At 41.4% G+C, this 17,156-nt stretch overlaps 3 protein-coding genes across 6 annotated transcripts; 2 read left to right on the top strand and 1 right to left on the bottom strand.

Moving 5' to 3' along the window:
- The first annotated feature begins 306 nt into the window (after positions 1-306).
- LOC110851941 lies at positions 307-11,136 on the top strand. Of its 3 annotated transcripts, XM_035853458.1 has the most exons (8): positions 2,010-2,260; positions 4,143-4,480; positions 4,549-5,191; positions 9,649-9,772; positions 9,869-9,954; positions 10,218-10,233; positions 10,361-10,390; positions 10,457-11,136. In XM_035853458.1, exons 3-8 carry the CDS (start codon positions 5,117-5,119, stop codon positions 10,648-10,650), a joined length of 525 nt encoding a protein of 174 aa, XP_035709351.1. In that variant the 5' UTR covers positions 2,010-2,260; positions 4,143-4,480; positions 4,549-5,116; the 3' UTR covers positions 10,651-11,136. The 3 variants fall into 3 exon arrangements, with proteins under 3 accessions (XP_021955581.1, XP_035709351.1, XP_021955580.1); XM_022099889.2 differs by lacking the exons at positions 2,010-2,260; positions 4,143-4,480 and adding an exon at positions 307-713; XM_022099888.2 differs by lacking the exon at positions 4,143-4,480.
- On the bottom strand, positions 10,980-12,411 carry LOC110851940 (glucan endo-1,3-beta-glucosidase). Its single transcript, XM_022099887.2, has 2 exons — positions 11,647-12,411; positions 10,980-11,541 (listed from the first exon to the last, which is right to left on the bottom strand). Exons 1-2 carry the CDS (start codon positions 12,067-12,069, stop codon positions 11,170-11,172), a joined length of 795 nt encoding a protein of 264 aa, XP_021955579.1. The 5' UTR covers positions 12,070-12,411; the 3' UTR covers positions 10,980-11,169.
- A 558-nt stretch (positions 12,412-12,969) lies between these two features.
- On the top strand, positions 12,970-16,484 carry LOC110852127 (glutamate receptor). Of its 2 annotated transcripts, XM_035853455.1 has the most exons (11): positions 12,970-14,066; positions 14,144-14,270; positions 14,347-14,435; positions 14,516-14,606; positions 14,690-14,780; positions 14,857-14,924; positions 14,990-15,155; positions 15,283-15,497; positions 15,575-15,694; positions 15,909-16,057; positions 16,122-16,484. In XM_035853455.1, exons 3-11 carry the CDS (start codon positions 14,413-14,415, stop codon positions 16,393-16,395), a joined length of 1,197 nt encoding a protein of 398 aa, XP_035709348.1. In that variant the 5' UTR covers positions 12,970-14,066; positions 14,144-14,270; positions 14,347-14,412; the 3' UTR covers positions 16,396-16,484. The 2 variants fall into 2 exon arrangements, with proteins under 2 accessions (XP_035709348.1, XP_035709349.1); XM_035853456.1 differs by having other exon boundaries at positions 12,970-14,270.
- Positions 16,485-17,156: the final 672 nt, after the last annotated feature.

Below are 17,156 nucleotides of genomic sequence, written 5' to 3'. Positions count from 1 at the left end.
TTGCTGGTAAACAAAACATTAGCATAGAAAAGTCTCCATGCTGTTTTCTGTTCAAATGAAAACAGATTTGTTGGGACGCGGAGAAGCAGGAAGAACTTGCTGACACACACGCTGCACGAAGAGGAAAGAAAGAAATGCTACCCATGCAACAAAGTTTGTTCATGGTCATGTAGTAAAAGAATTTAAGTGTCCTCCTCCCTCGTCCTATTCTTTCGCAGTGTTTGCTAATTTTAAAGTGTTTACGTTTGCCGTTTACATTCGCAGCCAAGCCAAGGCTGGCTGAAGATGAAAAGCGTTTCCAAATACAAGTGTTTGCATTCCATTTACGAACAGGAACGGAAGTTTACAGCCTTTATGCGTTACAAGAAAGTGAAATGAGCTGCTGTCCCGCTCGGAAACCAAGTCGTTTTGCGGTGCACGACAACAATGTGGCGATAAGAGGAGTTCTTCATCAGTTTCAAGACGAGTTCCTGCCCAAAAATTCCAAGTCAAAGTCTGTCGAAGAATACAGGCGTAAAAATTAAGAGCATTAAGAGCATGAAACATGTGCGAGAGAGAGAGACCTTTAAATGCCAATCTGTTGGTGTAAATTCAACTGTGTCCGTTCGCATGATGTGCAACCTAAGTGATAATTTATCACTGATAAAGCATCAAACGTGTGGTATGGAAAAATAAGAAGAAGCGTCGTGCCTTCTCGCAAGAGAGCAACAACGGTGAGCACCAGCAGCTTTGTTAAATCACCCGTGAATCTTAATAATCCACTCTGTTCCATTCCAAAACAAGAATTAAGTCGGCTTAGGCTCACATTATTATTAACTCTGCTGGTTTGTGTGCTCACATTATTAACGGAGTGGCGCTTTGTATTCCTTCTGCGAAATTATGTATGCAGGCTCGTCTGCCAAAAAGTGCGGAAGGAAGTTGGGAAGCAAGTCTTCTTCTTCTGGAGAACATGAGGCAATCTGTCTTCACATTTTATTGAGCTCTCTTCTCGGGAAACCAAAACCCAAACTTTGTCAAAGTCACTTTTTGTTGTTTCTTCCTCCAATTTGCACAAATCTGGCTGGTTGTTGGTGGTCTCGAGTTATTGCCACATCTCTACGGGTACAAATAAGTATTTGCACTTGATGGGTTTTCCAGATCGTGAGAGCCATGCAGCTTTAATTGCCACCCAGCACAACGGATTTTCTAAACTTACATTTTTGGTCGTTTTTTGAGAAATGTCAGAGAAGGAGGTCCACATGGAAGGAAGATTTGGTGGGATGCAGAGATCCGCACTTGTTATTTTCATTGACTGGCTTTGCAATAATTGACATGCAGACTATATGCACTTCCGTGACTGAAATAACATTCTCGAACTGCAGATGGATTCACGCTGCTGATGCCGTTAACAATTATTTGCATTATTTTGGCACCACACCATCTCTCCGCATTTCATTAGCGACAATTGGTAATGCTAACGACTTTACTAACGACTAACTTTGCGAGGCTGTGTGGTTGTGAGAGATAGGCAACAACAGTCTCATGCTAATGTTACAACCACCAAATGAGCTCTCAATGCTCATTTGTCAGTGATTGATTGAAACACGCTTTCAAGAAGAGACCCAAATGTTTGTAATCACTCACGCATTGCACTGAAATGTACAGTTTTTTGGTAAATCCACTTGAAAAATGCATTTGCATCGCATCTCTCATTAATTTACTAATACGATTTTTGAAACTGAACTGAATTTTAGAACACATGCAGCTCTTTCAGTTTCTTTCAACGGTGAGAAAGCAATGGAAATGAAGAATAGGCTATACTCGCATCGATGGAAGGCAAATAATAATGAATATCAAGGTTGTCATCTAATTTCTATCCAATTTAATCTCGCAAAGTGCATAACAAATGATTCTATAGAGAGCTTGCCAACAACTCCATATTTACCGTGTGTGTACGTACGTATCTATTCTGCAGTAGGTTAGGCAGAGATCCCAACTATGGACGGAGTGAGACGAAGCACGATGGAGAGAGAAGAAAGGGAGACTCAATCTCAGTCGCTCTCTGAATCTCATTTCGTTCACTCCTAGTTTCGCATCTTCTTTGTCGCCTCCACTTTTTTAGCTGCTTCTCCACCCAAGTTGCACCCACCTCATAGCAATTCTCCCACAACAATTGTGTGGAAGCACGATATAATTCCTACCAAGTGAAATTCAGTGGAGTATTCTTTACACACTTTTTTTACCGAGACGCTCTTGGATTAAGGCTGGAGCAGAGAGAGAGGTGAGCAAATTGAGTTATTGCACATTGTTTTGAGCAGCAGGGGAGTTGATCTCATTGCTCAGTAGGAGTCCAATTAAACAAATCTCGTTCATTACTCCGTGGTCACTGCGGGCATTGCTCAAATGAAATTAGGCCAGGTGTGAAATTAAATTTTAATCTGCCATCAGAGGCAGCTGGAGATCACTATACACAAAAAATTACAGGGTGTGCTAGGCGGAGGGGAAATAGTTAAGTTGGATGAATATATTTGGTGAGGGAGTAAAAGTGCGAAACATAATAATAATTCGTCTACAAAAAAGAGAGTTCACATTCAGAGATTGCATGGAAAATTGATGAGCATGCAGCATTGGCGCAGTCCAATTATCCAGTTCATCGTCATCTTCTCCCATTATCCAAGTTGTGAACATATTTACGGCGACAAATAGGGGAACGGCAGAAATTGAGACAGGGCGCATTTGCATCTGAACCGTGAGATAATGTATTTAATATAGAAATCAGTTCAGGGAAATTCAGTTGGGGAGAACTAACTGAAGAAATTCTGATCCATACATAAGACAGAAAGATAGAGAAAAAGAGAGGTCAAATAAACACAACATTCGTGCTCGTGATTTGTATTTTCATTTCAATTTATGCCGGACCTTGCATGAGAGGAGATTTTTATCGGTTGACAATTGACAAGTGTGTTGATTTTCCAACAACATTTTCCTCCCACGACTAAATTATTAATCAAAAATTCAGTCACAACTCGACCTGACAGTAAAATGATCCTCGTTGTCCTCACATACATACATATTTATTTAAATGCATCTCTTATGGAAATACATAGAAATCCGTTAAAAATGGTTGACATGAGGTATATCTGTTTCTCGTCATCATCATATTCATCGTCGTGAGCCCAAACCACACGTGGTAAGAAAATCACTGAAACAAAGAGGCTTTGGCAATTCAATCATTTTACAAGTGATCGGAGCACATAAATTGCGGCTCCATGTTGGATCCTATCGCAGTGGTTCATCAGCAGAAAACAAGCAAAGCAAACAATTGTGAATCCCCATTGTTGTTCGAATCGTCGTCTTTTGTCTCTATTTAGCAGTTGTTTTTAAGGTAATGGGCCGTATCCATCTCCCCATCTTCGAAACTCCTCACTTCCTCAGGGAAGAGACTTGAAGAGAGGCATCCATTTTGGCCACAATCCATTATTTGACCTGATCAAGCCATGAATCTCACTGCTCGCGTGAGATTCGGCATGTCATAGACGCATCGTCGTCATGAATATTTGTCGAGCTGAAAGAAACACCTTTCTATCCATTAGCTTGGGAACGAAGGGTGTTTTCTCCATTTGGCGTCGTGGTTGTTGTTGTTGTGGATTTATTAATTGCCGCAGAGGGTACTAAACATGGTGGACGTGTGGAGAGAAGATTGGTGATGCTGGCTGTTAAATAAACCTCAGCGGAGGATTTGGTTTTACGAGGACATTAGTAGGCAAAGTTCGGGCGTTGTTTGAGATATTGTGCATGTGGTAATTAAATGAGAAGGAGTTTGAACCTTGGCCCGCATCTCCATTTCCCATGTTTATCTAGGCAGCTCGCCTCCTCCTCCTCCGCATAGTTGTTCTAGTCGTTGTCGTCGTCGTCGTCGTCTGCTCTTCTTGCATCCCATTCTCTCAAGAGAGTGCTTAGACACATGGGTCGGTCGGCGGCAGTGTCTCCACAACAGAGCAAAAGGGATCGAGTGCATCCTTAATATTATGGGGCCATGGAGAGTACAGATATGCAGAACTTACTTACAGATGAGTACGAGGAGCAGAGGGGAAAGGCTGTCAACACACAATGTTCATCACCTTGATGAAACTCCTAACATAAATATTTCATTGACTTTTAAGGAAATCACATCAGACATCAAACCTTAAATCTGGCCACGCTCCTCATCCATCTCTCTCGTCTCGTAGCGTTCAAACGATGCAATGTCAACACTGCACATCCACTCGGGTTCATTCCTCGTCGTCTCAAGCATGTGGTGTGGCCACGGAGAATTTATTTCGATTTTCCCTATATTTAAGACGCCCTCACAACATTTGCATTGATGCTGCGTGGTTCGTACAAGTCGTGTTACGGGGATTATATTGAATGACACCAGGCGAATGAGTGAAGCAGTTTGGTCAATAGATTTATTATCGCCTTCGTCTTCCCATCAGACCAAATCTCTTCGACACACTTCCATGTGCGTAGCCGGGTTGCATGTCAGGGAGCAATAATGCAATGACGGATTTCTTGATTTTCTTTTTCCAGATTTAGAATTCTGCCAGGATCCACAGACTCCTCGAGGGACAAGAACGCCGCTGCTGGAAAAGTTGTTCTTTAATGAGACCCAGCGTCAAGAAGAGAAACGGCGTCAGTGAAACTGGGGGTGGTACAAAAGTGATTGACTAAAGATTAAAGAGTCGCCATCTCCTTCGATCTGCTGATCTCTTCATCGTCTCCTATGCAGATAAAAATTAAAATTTCGTGAATAGAGGTTTTAAATATTTATTCAGTGTGTCGTGAAATAAAGCGAGCAGTGCGTCAAAACATTGAATTGTAAGTAGTTTAAGAGGTTTAAAGCATTGTTATCTTTGAGAAAGAGATAGGAGCAGGCTGTCCACTCCCTTAAAAGGACACTCACAAATACTCCACCTCAAGATTTCAGATTTCTGACTCTTCTCAAAACACAGCCAAAAAAAGACGACGCTGATTCTCACAGACCGGACGGATACTCGTCGCCCACGGTGGAATAAAACTCTTTTTACGTTTTTTTAATCTTAAAGACTTGAATGTGACAAGAAAGTGAAGTGCTTTTGATTCCTCTTGGACTGAAAACATGCCACTAGTCACCAACTGTTGCGGAATATGGGACCTCCGAGCAGGATCCCGGAATATTGCTATTGTGTCGATGGTGAGTAACAAAAGGATGCTCCAATTTTAACACGAAATTGAAAACAAGTCAAACTGATCTGTACTTTTGGTCAACGAATTGCCTGAGTCAATGAGTGAAGTCACGAGATGACGATTTATACGAGCAAAAAAGCAGATCTGCAATAGCTATATGCATGCATACGTAATCGTTCATTACTTAAAGTAGTGTGTGTGCAAAGACGAATTTAGCACGCCTTTTATGGTAGTTTCGAGTCGACTCAGGTATGTAATAAGTAGTAGTGAATTCCGGTACCAGTACTGAGAAGATTTGCAGAGTAAGGTGACCTTCAACTAGAATTGGCGAACGAGTTGAATGATTTCATCGCATTTTTGCAAATGTGGATAGATACATAAAATCATATAAATTTTCCAATGATTATCTGCAATGCATAAATATTGCAACAGGCAGTTGTAGAGTTTCAACTCTGTATAATTTCGACAGTCATCCATTCACTATTCTGAATATCATTGCAAGTTTATGTAAATTCGAGTTGAAAACAAATAATTCGCAGAAAGCTTCAACTATTAATTAAATTCAACTAGAAGGGAAAACCCAACATTTTGTCATGTTTTGCATTTCATCCTGATATTTAATTCCACATCTGCCGGTGTGACGCCCTCCAAATAAATATGTGAACGACACGGGCATAAATAACACGGTAGCAAGTATGCGCATTGTGTAATTTGATTGAGATTTACTGTGCAGATCAGAAAAGTTTGGATTACGGTGAATATAGCCAACATTTGGTCGTAAAATTTCTGGTTTATTAGAACCAAATATCCCCATCATCTCATTCCTAATAGCTCAATGTCAACTGATAATGACCAGTGCTACTTGATTTTATAGATCCGAATGTGGAGCAAACTCATAATAAGTATTTGCAGACCACAACACTTGACGTGGTACATTTCTTAGTCCACAAAAGTGCCTTTTACTTCAGGATGACAGACATTGAACAGACGTGATACGCCGAATAAAGCTTTTAGTAAAGTAGACAAAATGACGCGGGCACAAAAGCAGCTTTATTTTTTGCTAGCTCTATTAATGATTGGTTTAAAGGGCAGAGTAAACACACTCGGGTGAAATTGGTAATTCATCGTCGTCGGGTAATGAAATCCACGTTGGGTTTCAGGCCAAGGTTATGTATCCCACTACGACTACGACGACGGCCAGATTCTCAATAACAAGGAGTGATTCTCCGAGTAGTAAATGCAATGAATACGTGAATCTATACTCTCGGCGTCGTCGTCGTCGTCGTTGTTTCTCCTCCTCGTCGAGATTTCATGGATGGATGAACATGGACATGGAGTCTGTGTCCCACTTTTATACAAAGCCAAGAAAAAATGAGGCTTTCGTTGTCTCTCTCTCTGTGCGTCTCATGTTGACTTTTAGCAAGGTCACCTCCGCTCTCCGAATTTGTGCAATTTTGTGTTTCTCACTGTGTGCCAAACATATTTTCATCATAATTTACCATATGTCACTGTTCGTCACTCTGACTGACGTGACGTCCACAACCAATCCACAACTGTTGAAACATCTACTCTAATAAAGTGTTAGTATGATCCCTGGGTCCCTGGGTCCGTCTTCGCAATGCAAATTGCCCCATACAGTAGACAAAGAAGGAAGCGGAGCAACCACTGCATGCATGCACTGCACTGCATGAATAAATGAATACATGAACATGTACACCCCACATACATACATCACTCATCAATAGTGGTTATCATGATAAGTGATCGTGATAAACACTATTAATTAATTATTTTAGTTTGAGAAACTCTACCCACAGCGAGTGGCATATCAATTCGAATGTATTTTTGACGCTGAATCCAACGCCGTCAATGGTTTTGACCTGCGAGGCCCTCGTGACCTCGCCGTGACCGTGGTGTCCAAATCTGGCTTATTCGTGATGTCGCATATCAATTCGAATGTATTTTTGACGCTGAATCCGAATCCGTCAATAGCTTGGCGTTAATTGTAGAAGTTAACGGGGTTTATGGAACTTAACGGGAGCGTGAAGCGTGGGAATTTAAATAGTTAGCTATGCAGTTACTCCCACGCGACGGGAATTTAAGTAATTAGCTATTCAACTACTCCCACAGGGGGGAATCAAATTTTACTGTGACCAGGTTAATTAAAATGCAGTATGACTTGGGCAAACCCTCAGTCTGATGTATGTATGTAGTATGACAAAGTCTCCACTGGGAATTATTTAAAATATAGTATGACGGATTTTTCGCTTTGGGCACACCCCCCACTGGAACTCTAGAACCCGGCCTTGGCCGGGCTATACGCTAGTAATCTATATACTCTGACCAGTCAAAAAGACAATGCAGTGGATTCTAAATACGAGATACACAAGCATATGGACATTGTTCATCCTGTGAAATTAGAATCAAGGTTAGTTAGAATCATACCCATTCCTACCCAGGACTGCACTATGAAACTGGAATGTACTTATTTTATCTCGTTACTGCGCTAATTCCATGTTGTCTGATTAAACCCAATCAAGCCCCAATTTCTTGAATTATGCACCAAGGTTGCTGTCATTATGGTGCTGGACTAAACTCGACCTTTATATGTACATACATATATTTTTATACTTGGGTGCATTGCATAATTTGCTAGCCCATTCCCAACAGGTCGTAAATATCTTGAACCAATCTCGCCTCAAGTCGTGGCCCAGGCAGGCAGGCAGACAAGACAGCCGTTGTTTCCGAGCTGAGGAGAAGAATGAGAAAACCACAATTAGAATTTATGGCAAGGTCAATCGCACCTTTCTCATAAATTATTAATTCATGTTTCCAATGATGATGAGTGGTCAGTGTGTGTGTAATACAGAAAACGTGGGAGGGGGGATTACCCACACCTCAAAAAGCGTTTCCCTGTTGAGGATGAGCTGTACATGGGAGTTTCGAAAGAGGAAGGAAGATTGATTAGCACGTTGAGTCGATGGTAATACAGCAGATGAATAAATAAACAAACAGAAATTAATGCATTGTCACGATCTTCATCTTTTGTTAATAGAAACCAAATTTTCAAAATTGTACACCGTGACTGGAATCACTCCTAAATTAATCCATTCGTTTCCTGGTCTGTAGAGTCAATAAGTCTGCGTATTACTCAGGATGCGAATTAATGATTTGTGCCAAAAAGTGTTGTGTTGATTTGTGTGAGTTGAACACACGATTGTTTTTTCGTTAATTTATAATAGCATTAATTTTAAATATTTCACTCTCTTCTGTTCTAAGAATGACACATGCGCATGCTAATCCATGCACTTTGTATTTATTTTTTCCTCACAATTGTCAATCGTGTTGCATTTAGACAGACATTAGAGTTGTGTTGTGATACCTTGGATCTCATCCATATTTGGCTAATCGCCGTGAGGAGAGCATTGGAATGACAAGTAGTTAGTTAGTTGGTTAGCAAAGTCTCATTCTGTCCGTCCGCGAGTGACATTCACTTTTACATCTAGTAGATACTCATTCTTCTTGTGACGAATGTTGGTCGATGCACTTACTCGTGTATGAGGATTATCTGATGGCTTGTCAACTCTTCCGGAGGTTGAGGTCACTTTACTTACAGACCAGATGGACGCATCATAGACTAGAATTCTGGCCTCATCAACATCAACACCTTTCAACTCTGAATAATAAAGAGAATCTCAGTTGACATTTATTTTCTCGCGTCACATTCCGTACACAATACGATTATGTGCTTTCTGCAGAGTATGAGATTTGAAATGCTAGCTCATTATTTACTTATCATAGGAAAAGAGATTTATATTGGTCATTCGGACGGGTGGACGTATGTATAAATGAAAATAAGCCGTTCATCATGCTAAGCATCGTCATCCGACTGGGGAACTTTATTGCCCACTTAATTGTAAATTGTAATGAGTTTTTATTGCGTTTTACGGGTTGCGAGCATGTAATTTGATCTGCATAACAGGGTAGTGCGAGGTTAAAGTGGGAGAAGTTTTGCTGACCATGTTCATGATTATTTTTCATACACTTTCGTTGCTTGCTTGTTTTTAAACGGCACGGCGTCCTCCTTGTTTCTACGTATGAATAAAATCCACAGGTTTCTTAAACACAAGTCTTCATTTAAAATGATGGTTTTACTGATGATTCAACGAGTTTTATTACCACATTTGGTCAATAGTGCCTCCCGTTTCTGTTTCCCTTTAACTTCACCTCTCGTTGTTGTTGTTGATGTCTACATTAATGTTAAGAGTATAAAAAAGTATTTACATGCGGCACGTATGCAACGTGTGTAGTATAATGTGGCTATGTGCAAGTAGCACTCTGCAGCTAATTGTTTTATGACTTTGCAACTTCTTGTGATGCGCTAATTGTGAAATTGTGATGATGACTTTTGGACAAACCATACAATTCCAATGATGATGTTGAATAATTTGTTAAAATTTCCAGATCTACGACCTCTTGATGACAGCCCTTCTGCTGCTAACTCTTCTGCTCTACATCCCTCGTGTCAAGTGGGAGGAGGGCGAGGAGGGTGAACCTTCTCGAGTCCTATTCGCCACCCACAGCCAAGGTAAGTCAACTACGGAAAAATCTGTTTTTGCATTAATCCGTGTTGCTCAATCTCAATTCGAAATAAGACAATTTTCGTTTCTTTTGACCTGAACAGCTTGTCAGATCCTGTTGATCATCACTATCTCGGTCCTGGCGCTGCACTCGATCCCCAGTTTCCTCCTCCTCTACTCCACGTGGGAGGTGAGCTCATCGGTGCCCCCCGTGGTGCTTCTGCCACATTCCCATCAAAATTGCTGGCTCAGCTCAGTCACAGCAAATTAAATTACAATGCTGCAAAGTCATTGGCCACATTTTATGAGCAAATCTGAAATCTCATCTACACTGTTGACAGTTCATGCAGTGGGCTTGTTCGCAGTGGGGAGTTTTGGCTAAGTTGACAGAGAATTAATGAAGGCTTCCTAACTCATCCAAATTGCAAATTTATTTTTATTTTCTTTTTGCAGGAGGCAACACGAGGAGGTAAAGACATTGAACTCATTGTATACAAGAGGGTTACATATGTACATCTAAATACATGAGTACAAAGGGCATGTGGGTGCATGCCACTACATGTAAATACATCTAAATCATTAAATGTTTGTTGCAGTTGGATTCTGGCTGTTTATGAGTTGGTTGGGTAAGTGCTTAACATGATTACGATGTTGCACGCACACTTATCTAATACTTGGCATCGTTTTTGCAGGGCTTTTAGTGCATTGGGCCTGGATCCCCGTGCCGTTCCTCTTCGGATGGGCATTGGAGTGCAAAGTGGTTGAGGTCACGTCCATTGGAATCGTCTCCATCTTCATCATCTACTTCATCTCCGTGGTCTCGTCGTACAGGAAGCGGGTGCTTCTGCGAGATCAGGACATGCGTTCAAAGCGGAGACTCATTTAAATCACCTCAGTCTTTTGGCCATTGTGTAAAAATTTGAATAGGATGCCAATTGTATGATCAAGTGCAATCCTGTGCGTTGCACTGCTTATTATGTTTTACTCCTCGCCTTTGTCCTGCTAGAGGATTATTCTTATCGTGTGCACCAGAGACTTTTACTTAAGTATTACCATCGCACGGTACCAATATAAATACACAATTAAGTACGTGGGTGTGTCAACCTATTTCTGTACAACAACCGCTATATATTGGTTATTCTTATCATGATTTATATACTTAACAAAATTCACCATTGCTAGATTTGAAAGATGATGGTGGTGACAATCGGTGCGTTCAATGTATTACTTTAATTAGACACATAATTGAATAATGCATCCTTAATGAAATATTATAACATAATAAATACGGGAGATTGATATTATTATTTTAGGAGGAAAGTGTCTTTGTAATTATGATCAAGTTGAGAATAAATAAGAGATTTAAACCGCACGCTGAGTCCAATAACGCCTTATGGCCCACAAGTTATGGGCAGAAGGTCACCGTGAATGAGACGTCGTTCGGACAGTTGTGAAGCCCAGCTTCGTCGTCATATGCATAGCTGTAGGCGGAAGGACATGTCTTGTGGATAAGGTTGACGTACTGAGTTTGTACCACAATCCCATTGCGACAACTTTCTGGGCTGACTGGAGGGGTCGGGCAGCAAAGGTGTTGACCTGGCTCAATGTTTTCTGACTTTCCGAGTCCATAGGGAGAAGGATAGTTCCATTTTTTGCACGGGGCAAGGCACATGGCGACACGGCCACCTTTCCAAACCCGCAAATCGCCAACGTGATTTTCTCCAGAAGGACATGCATCCAAGCTCATACTGCAGTGGGTCGTGACACAAGATCCACCCTGAAATCGTCACAATTGTTGTCATTATGACATATACAACTACTTAATGTGAAAATTATGTACATATGAAAATACGTATGAGAATTGATTATATAGTTTCCTTGCCTGTCGACTGGGGACGATTTCTGCGGGGAGACTGTAGCCATCCACGAGGCTTACGTCATACCAAACGCTGTCTGCTGCCCCTGTTCTCGGAAAAAAGAACTCCACCTTAGTTTCCGCTGGTGGCTGACATCCTCCAGCGGGACAGGGAGGCATTGATTGTCCAACCTCGCAATTCTGACCACTGCCATCACACCCAGTTTTGGGCCAGAATCTTCCGCCCCACCCGCCGTTTGGAATCTGGTAGGTGTAGCTGCCAGAGTTGGACAGGCGACGAATTCCGTCGGGAAGGGGGGCACCGTTTCCATTGGTTAAGGGCGAAATCCAAATATCCCTCCCGCAGCGGTTGTTGAACGTAATTTGGCGGCAATGTGCCCCCGCCACAATTACGGCCAAAATTGAAAAAATAATTCGTACCACGCTCATGCTGGTCACTTTTTTAAAATTTATTTTCCGCAAATAAATATACGACGTCTCTGTTCGTGTTATTATTATGTGATGAAACTATGAAGCAGCTCATCTTCATTTATATACGAAAAGGATCCATATTAAATTAATACATGAATTGGGTGACGTAGGTTTCGCTGAAACACGTTTGCAGTCATTTTATCTGCTGTTCAAAGTAATGTTTGTGGTATTTTATATAAGTCGTGTACTGCCGATTGATAATACAGTAATTGAGCCATTAATTTAATTTCCAACTTTCTTGGAAAATAGGCGCATTTCAATAAAAACTGGAATAAATAAGTCAAGTCTTTTGTACAAACATTGACAACATACAGATGTGCATACAGAATAAATAGAATGATTTATATCCCATTTACATCCCATGCACCATAATTAAACAATAAATATTGGGTACAAATGTCGCACATACATATTTGTCGTTTCTACTGAATTTATAGCATGTTATTCATCCAGAGTATTAATTCGGGGTAATGACCACACCTAGATAACCACAAAACTAAGGACTAGGAATACAAGTTTCATAACGATACATAATAACGAACAATTGCAAGTTGTGTTTGGGGGTGTTTACCTTATTTTTGAATGACAACGCTTCACGGTGCAAGCTAGAGCACTCTCTTGCCTCCACCGATGCATCGGTGCATCATCGCGATGATGGCGTGGTTTCGCAAGTTCGAGGCTTGTCGAAATTCCGTGTGGGAGGCCTGGCGCTTGTATATAGAACTTGATGTTGAGGCGGATGCGAAGGTGTGCTGGTCTCGAGTAATCTACTCGCAGGTTTCTGATTTTATATGTTTGGACAGTGGTCACGTTTGAACGTCACATTTCGCCAATGTCTTGACGAGACATGTCTTGGGACAGGTTAGGCACGGTTAGGGCAAATTAAATTTCCTGGTCGTATACCTCCAGACGCACGTCCAATACCGCAAAGAGTGGGCCTAAAATAGTTTGCGAAACTAGAACGATTTTTCCTACACTGTTTTTGGCCACACTAGTAAATTTACGCTGGCCAACTGAACTAAATTTCCCACGAACTGCTAACAACCTTTAAATGGACATGCATCACTTATGTAAATATGTTCATTGAGCCACTATTAGCGGAATGCGAGGCCTCAGAACTTGCTAACACACGTTCGTAGTGGGGACCATTATATGCGTTGAACAATGGAATTCATCGCACATGAATATTTAGTTCTCCCAATCCTCTCCTTTCTCTCCTTTCTCATTTTCATACTGATTCTCAACTCGACTCAATAGACTCGTTTTTTGACAGGGTGAAATGTGGTGAAAGTTTATTGTGTTGATTGTAGGACAGTTATTTATTAGCTGCCCGTGAAAGTGAGTGACATCCAAATAGCACCATTACATTATATTATGCATGGTTAACCTTATGCAAATCAGTTGTCAGCCTTAACTGAGAAGGTTCCATTTAATAGTATGCGACGTGAAACCAAATTCACTCACATTTCTCTCATCGATTCATGGCGTAATAAAATTACGACCCGTAATACATCACAAGACGAGAGATGCGTATGGAGAAAGTGACAGAAGGTTATGTCATAGGCATTCTTGGTCATTGAATTACGCGATCAGTTCGCCAGCCCACTCTGTGCCAGACAGGCTGCCAGGCTTCCATAGGAGCAGGCGTTGCAAGGTTTCGCCAAGATGGACCATTATCGTTCAGTGATGATAGATTTCCTGCTAATTTCCTCTCTCTTCTGGCTTCAGGGTGAACCACATCCTCGATCTCGATCGATCATACTTGCCCTCACTTTTATTTTCAAAATAAAATATTGTAAGTGATGTATTTTGTGCCTTGTTGCAGGAGGAGTGACAACTTCGTTCTCTAAATTCGTCGACTGTACTCGTGGGGACGCTGTTCTGCTGAACAATCTATGTGTCCGCTGCCTCCGTCCTTCATTGTTGCCAATTCTCAATTCCGAGGACACTTTCAGGTTACAAAAACTTCAGCCAAAATTGCAATTTCCAAAATATGTATAAAGAAGCTTGTGGTAAATTAAATTAATGTCAGGAATGTTGATAATCCTGATGCTGAATGGATAAGCTGTCCTTCGAGCAACAATGACCTGGACAGGGCCAAGGTCGTCAGAGGTTCAAAATTCTTGAGTGGGCGAAAAGTGCGTGTCGTCACTATCGAGGTGAAGAAGAGATTTTTGTGGTGGCTTAATATTTTCATTCAATGAATTTAACTGACTGAATGGATGCGAATTCTAGAGGCGTCCATTTGTTAAAATCTTGGAGGGGAAATTCTCTGGGGTCTGCTTTGAGCTCTTTTACACTATGCAACACAAGTACAATTTCAGGTAATATTTCAAATTTCTTCTTGTCTGGGTTTGTTAATGGTTAGGTTGTTAAATAATTATTTGTTTGAACACAATTAAAGTCGAGAGATATTTCTGCCCTATGACGGGAATTGGGGTACTAGACTTCCGAACGGCTCATGGGATGGGATGGTGGGGCTGGTTCAAAGCAAAGTATGCATGAACTCTAATTACTCAGATAATCATAGTTTTACCACGTTTTGGACATAACCTTTCTGATTTTCGTTCCCCACAAGAACGCTGACATGGGAGTGGCCGGCTTCTCAGTGACTTTAGAAAGATTTAAAGTTGTTGCTTTCACAGAGTCTTTTCACCAGGAGCCCACAGGTGAGCTATGAGTTAACATGCATACAAACACGATAAGATGCATTCAATTTTTGGATGAATATTCCCATAACTGCAGCCATTCTAATCCCACCACCCACGGCCGGAGAGAAATTTACCGTCTTGGTCCGACCGTTGAGTATTCCTGTAAATACATATATTTTGCTTTAAACGTATGGATAAATATTATCGGATGTCCCAATGGTCCACAGGTTTGGGGAGCTGTTGCAGTCACAATGCTGACCTTTGCTCCCACCGTGTACATCATGCACATTCTCAGTCTACGGATACGTGGAGAAGATTCCTCCACAAAGTCAAGCGTCCTCGACGTCACGGTTCAACTGTTCCATTTCATGGTTTCCTCGCTCGTCCAACAAAGTACAAAAGTGCCCACATTATTTTAACAAATTAATACATGCAGGGTTTTCTATGCCGAAATACTACGTAGTATGTAAATAGCCACGGAATATGTATGAATTATGCTGAGAATATATACGTCTTGCAGGCGTGACGTGTCCTGGGAGTAAGACGAATCGCTTCCTAATTATCTTATGGTGGATGATGACCATTATCGTGTCGAGCATCTACGTCGCTTATCTGGTCTCCTACCTCTCCGCCCCTCGACTGTTCAATGTCGTCAACAGTTTGGACGACCTCGTGAAACAGCGCAAAATCAAGTGGACATTTCGCAAGAGTTCAGCATTGGAGTCTCTGTTCAAAGTAAGTAGTTCACAGCTCTTGGTTTACATAATTACACAATTTGGGGTTCTGTGATGATATGTCAACCATTTTTTCAGTCCTCAAGCAGCATGGGTGTGTTCAAAGCTGTGGGAGACGGAGTGGCCGAGAGTGACCTTGTCTCCACTGATTACACTGGGGCTCAGAAAGCGCTCACGGGAAAATACGCCTTCATCAAGGTGTGGTTTGTATATCAATTGGATGACAACACGTAGTTTTTGATTATAAGTTTTGGTTATTAATTAAGTCCGGCGAGCGTCAGCACAAATGCTGTGTTTCAGCTCTAGACACAGGACGTACAAATTGCATACAAAATTTGACAGTTGTTGCTTCGCGTCTCTTTATTCTGACGCATATGACATATTTAATACGACAGTGCTGTGTTTTCTTCAGGAAAAGTCTTTTCTTGATGTGGCCTTGGAGGAGGACTTTCAAAAGACTCACATTTGTAAGGTCACGTTGGCGAAGCAAATCTTCTTCAAAGTGGAAACTGCCCTCATCGCCCAAAAGAGAAGCGAGCTTCTAGCAGTGTTTGACAACGGGTAGGAGACTTGGGAACAAAGCCAAACGATCGATGCTATTTAATTAAATGTACTATGTCCACAGGATAAGATGGGCCGTGTCCTCTGGCCTCATGGAAAAGTGGAAAAGCATGCATTGGCCAAAAGACCTCTGGTGCGCCGACGCAGCTGCCTACATTCTCATGACACAGCCAAAGACTCGTAAACTGGACTTTGAAGATGTCCAAGGGGCGTCTTTTCTCCTCGGATGTGGGCTAACCTTCGCCATCCTCGTATTCATCATCGAAATCTCCACAAAACAGTGCAATTCATTCTGGAAAAGAATTATAACTCGGAGGAAATTCTATTTCTCAAATTGACTACGAGAGAAACCAACGCGTCGAATGCTTTTACTTAATTTTGTTTGGTAAAAATAAAATGTGTAAAACTTGGCCTTGGAGAGCTAAATTGAGACCAGTCAACAGACCGGGTAGCCAGCAGTGATTATTTGCAAACACATCATTATTTTCTTGTCCATGATGTTCATTTCGACATGCAGCATTCTCAATCGGTTCATTTTATATGTTCATGTGTGTGTCGTTTCTTTCGTGACGATCAATTCTAAATTTACATCGAGAGTGAGAGATGTACGAACATAACTCACAAGTTTCTCTGCTTCAGGGTGATCTTGATTTTTGGCAGACGGATGATGTGTTTTGAAATGATCTCATCTTCATCCCATCAAATTTAATTTTGGGAAAGACGCTCCACCACCACCACGGCCAAACCAAGCCAGCCGGATTTATGGACTTCTTTCCCAATAACACTGCATGATGAGCAGTGATCACTACTCACCAATTTTATTGTTGCCAATTAGGGGTCTCATGACATCATCACCGCTCGTACAAATAATGGTAAGTATTTAATGTGGTGTTGTACTTTGAGTTGCACGGTTGACAGTAGTTTTGGGCGAAATCTAAGGTTATCGCAACTCCACAAATACTATCAAGTGATGGTCATGTTTATCAGTACTGATTCATCAGTGCACCATAGTATGCATAATGTGGTTTATTATTACCTGGGTACACACATATTAAAGATGAGAAGTTGAGGGTGGGAAGGATGAGGTTACTTAATTTCT

Source organism: Folsomia candida, unplaced genomic scaffold, assembly GCF_002217175.1.
Source record: "Folsomia candida strain VU population unplaced genomic scaffold, ASM221717v1 Fcan01_Sc007, whole genome shotgun sequence".
Classification (NCBI taxonomy): Eukaryota; Metazoa; Arthropoda; class Collembola; order Entomobryomorpha; family Isotomidae; genus Folsomia; species Folsomia candida.
This window is presented reverse-complemented; position numbering and strand designations above follow the sequence as displayed.

What these genes read in the sequence shown, in the direction of transcription:
- LOC110851940 (XM_022099887.2), bottom strand. Translation starts at nt 12,069, where the DNA reads ATGAGCGTGGTACGAATTATTTTTTCAATTTTGGCCGTAATTGTGGCG. An exon ending in AAATCGTCCCCAGTCGACAG is followed by an intron (nt 11,542 to 11,646) that starts GCAAGGAAACTA and finishes TGACGATTTCAG; the next exon opens with GGTGGATCTTGTGTCACGAC.
- LOC110851941 (XM_022099889.2), top strand. Translation starts at nt 5,117, where the DNA reads ATGCCACTAGTCACCAACTGTTGCGGAATATGGGACCTCCGAGCAGGA. An exon ending in ATTCGCCACCCACAGCCAAG is followed by an intron (nt 9,773 to 9,868) that starts GTAAGTCAACTA and finishes TGACCTGAACAG; the next exon opens with CTTGTCAGATCCTGTTGATC. An exon ending in GCTGTTTATGAGTTGGTTGG is followed by an intron (nt 10,391 to 10,456) that starts GTAAGTGCTTAA and finishes TCGTTTTTGCAG; the next exon opens with GGCTTTTAGTGCATTGGGCC.
- LOC110852127 (XM_035853455.1), top strand. Translation starts at nt 14,413, where the DNA reads ATGCAACACAAGTACAATTTCAG. An exon ending in CAACACAAGTACAATTTCAG is followed by an intron (nt 14,436 to 14,515) that starts GTAATATTTCAA and finishes ACACAATTAAAG; the next exon opens with TCGAGAGATATTTCTGCCCT. An exon ending in CATTGGAGTCTCTGTTCAAA is followed by an intron (nt 15,498 to 15,574) that starts GTAAGTAGTTCA and finishes CCATTTTTTCAG; the next exon opens with TCCTCAAGCAGCATGGGTGT.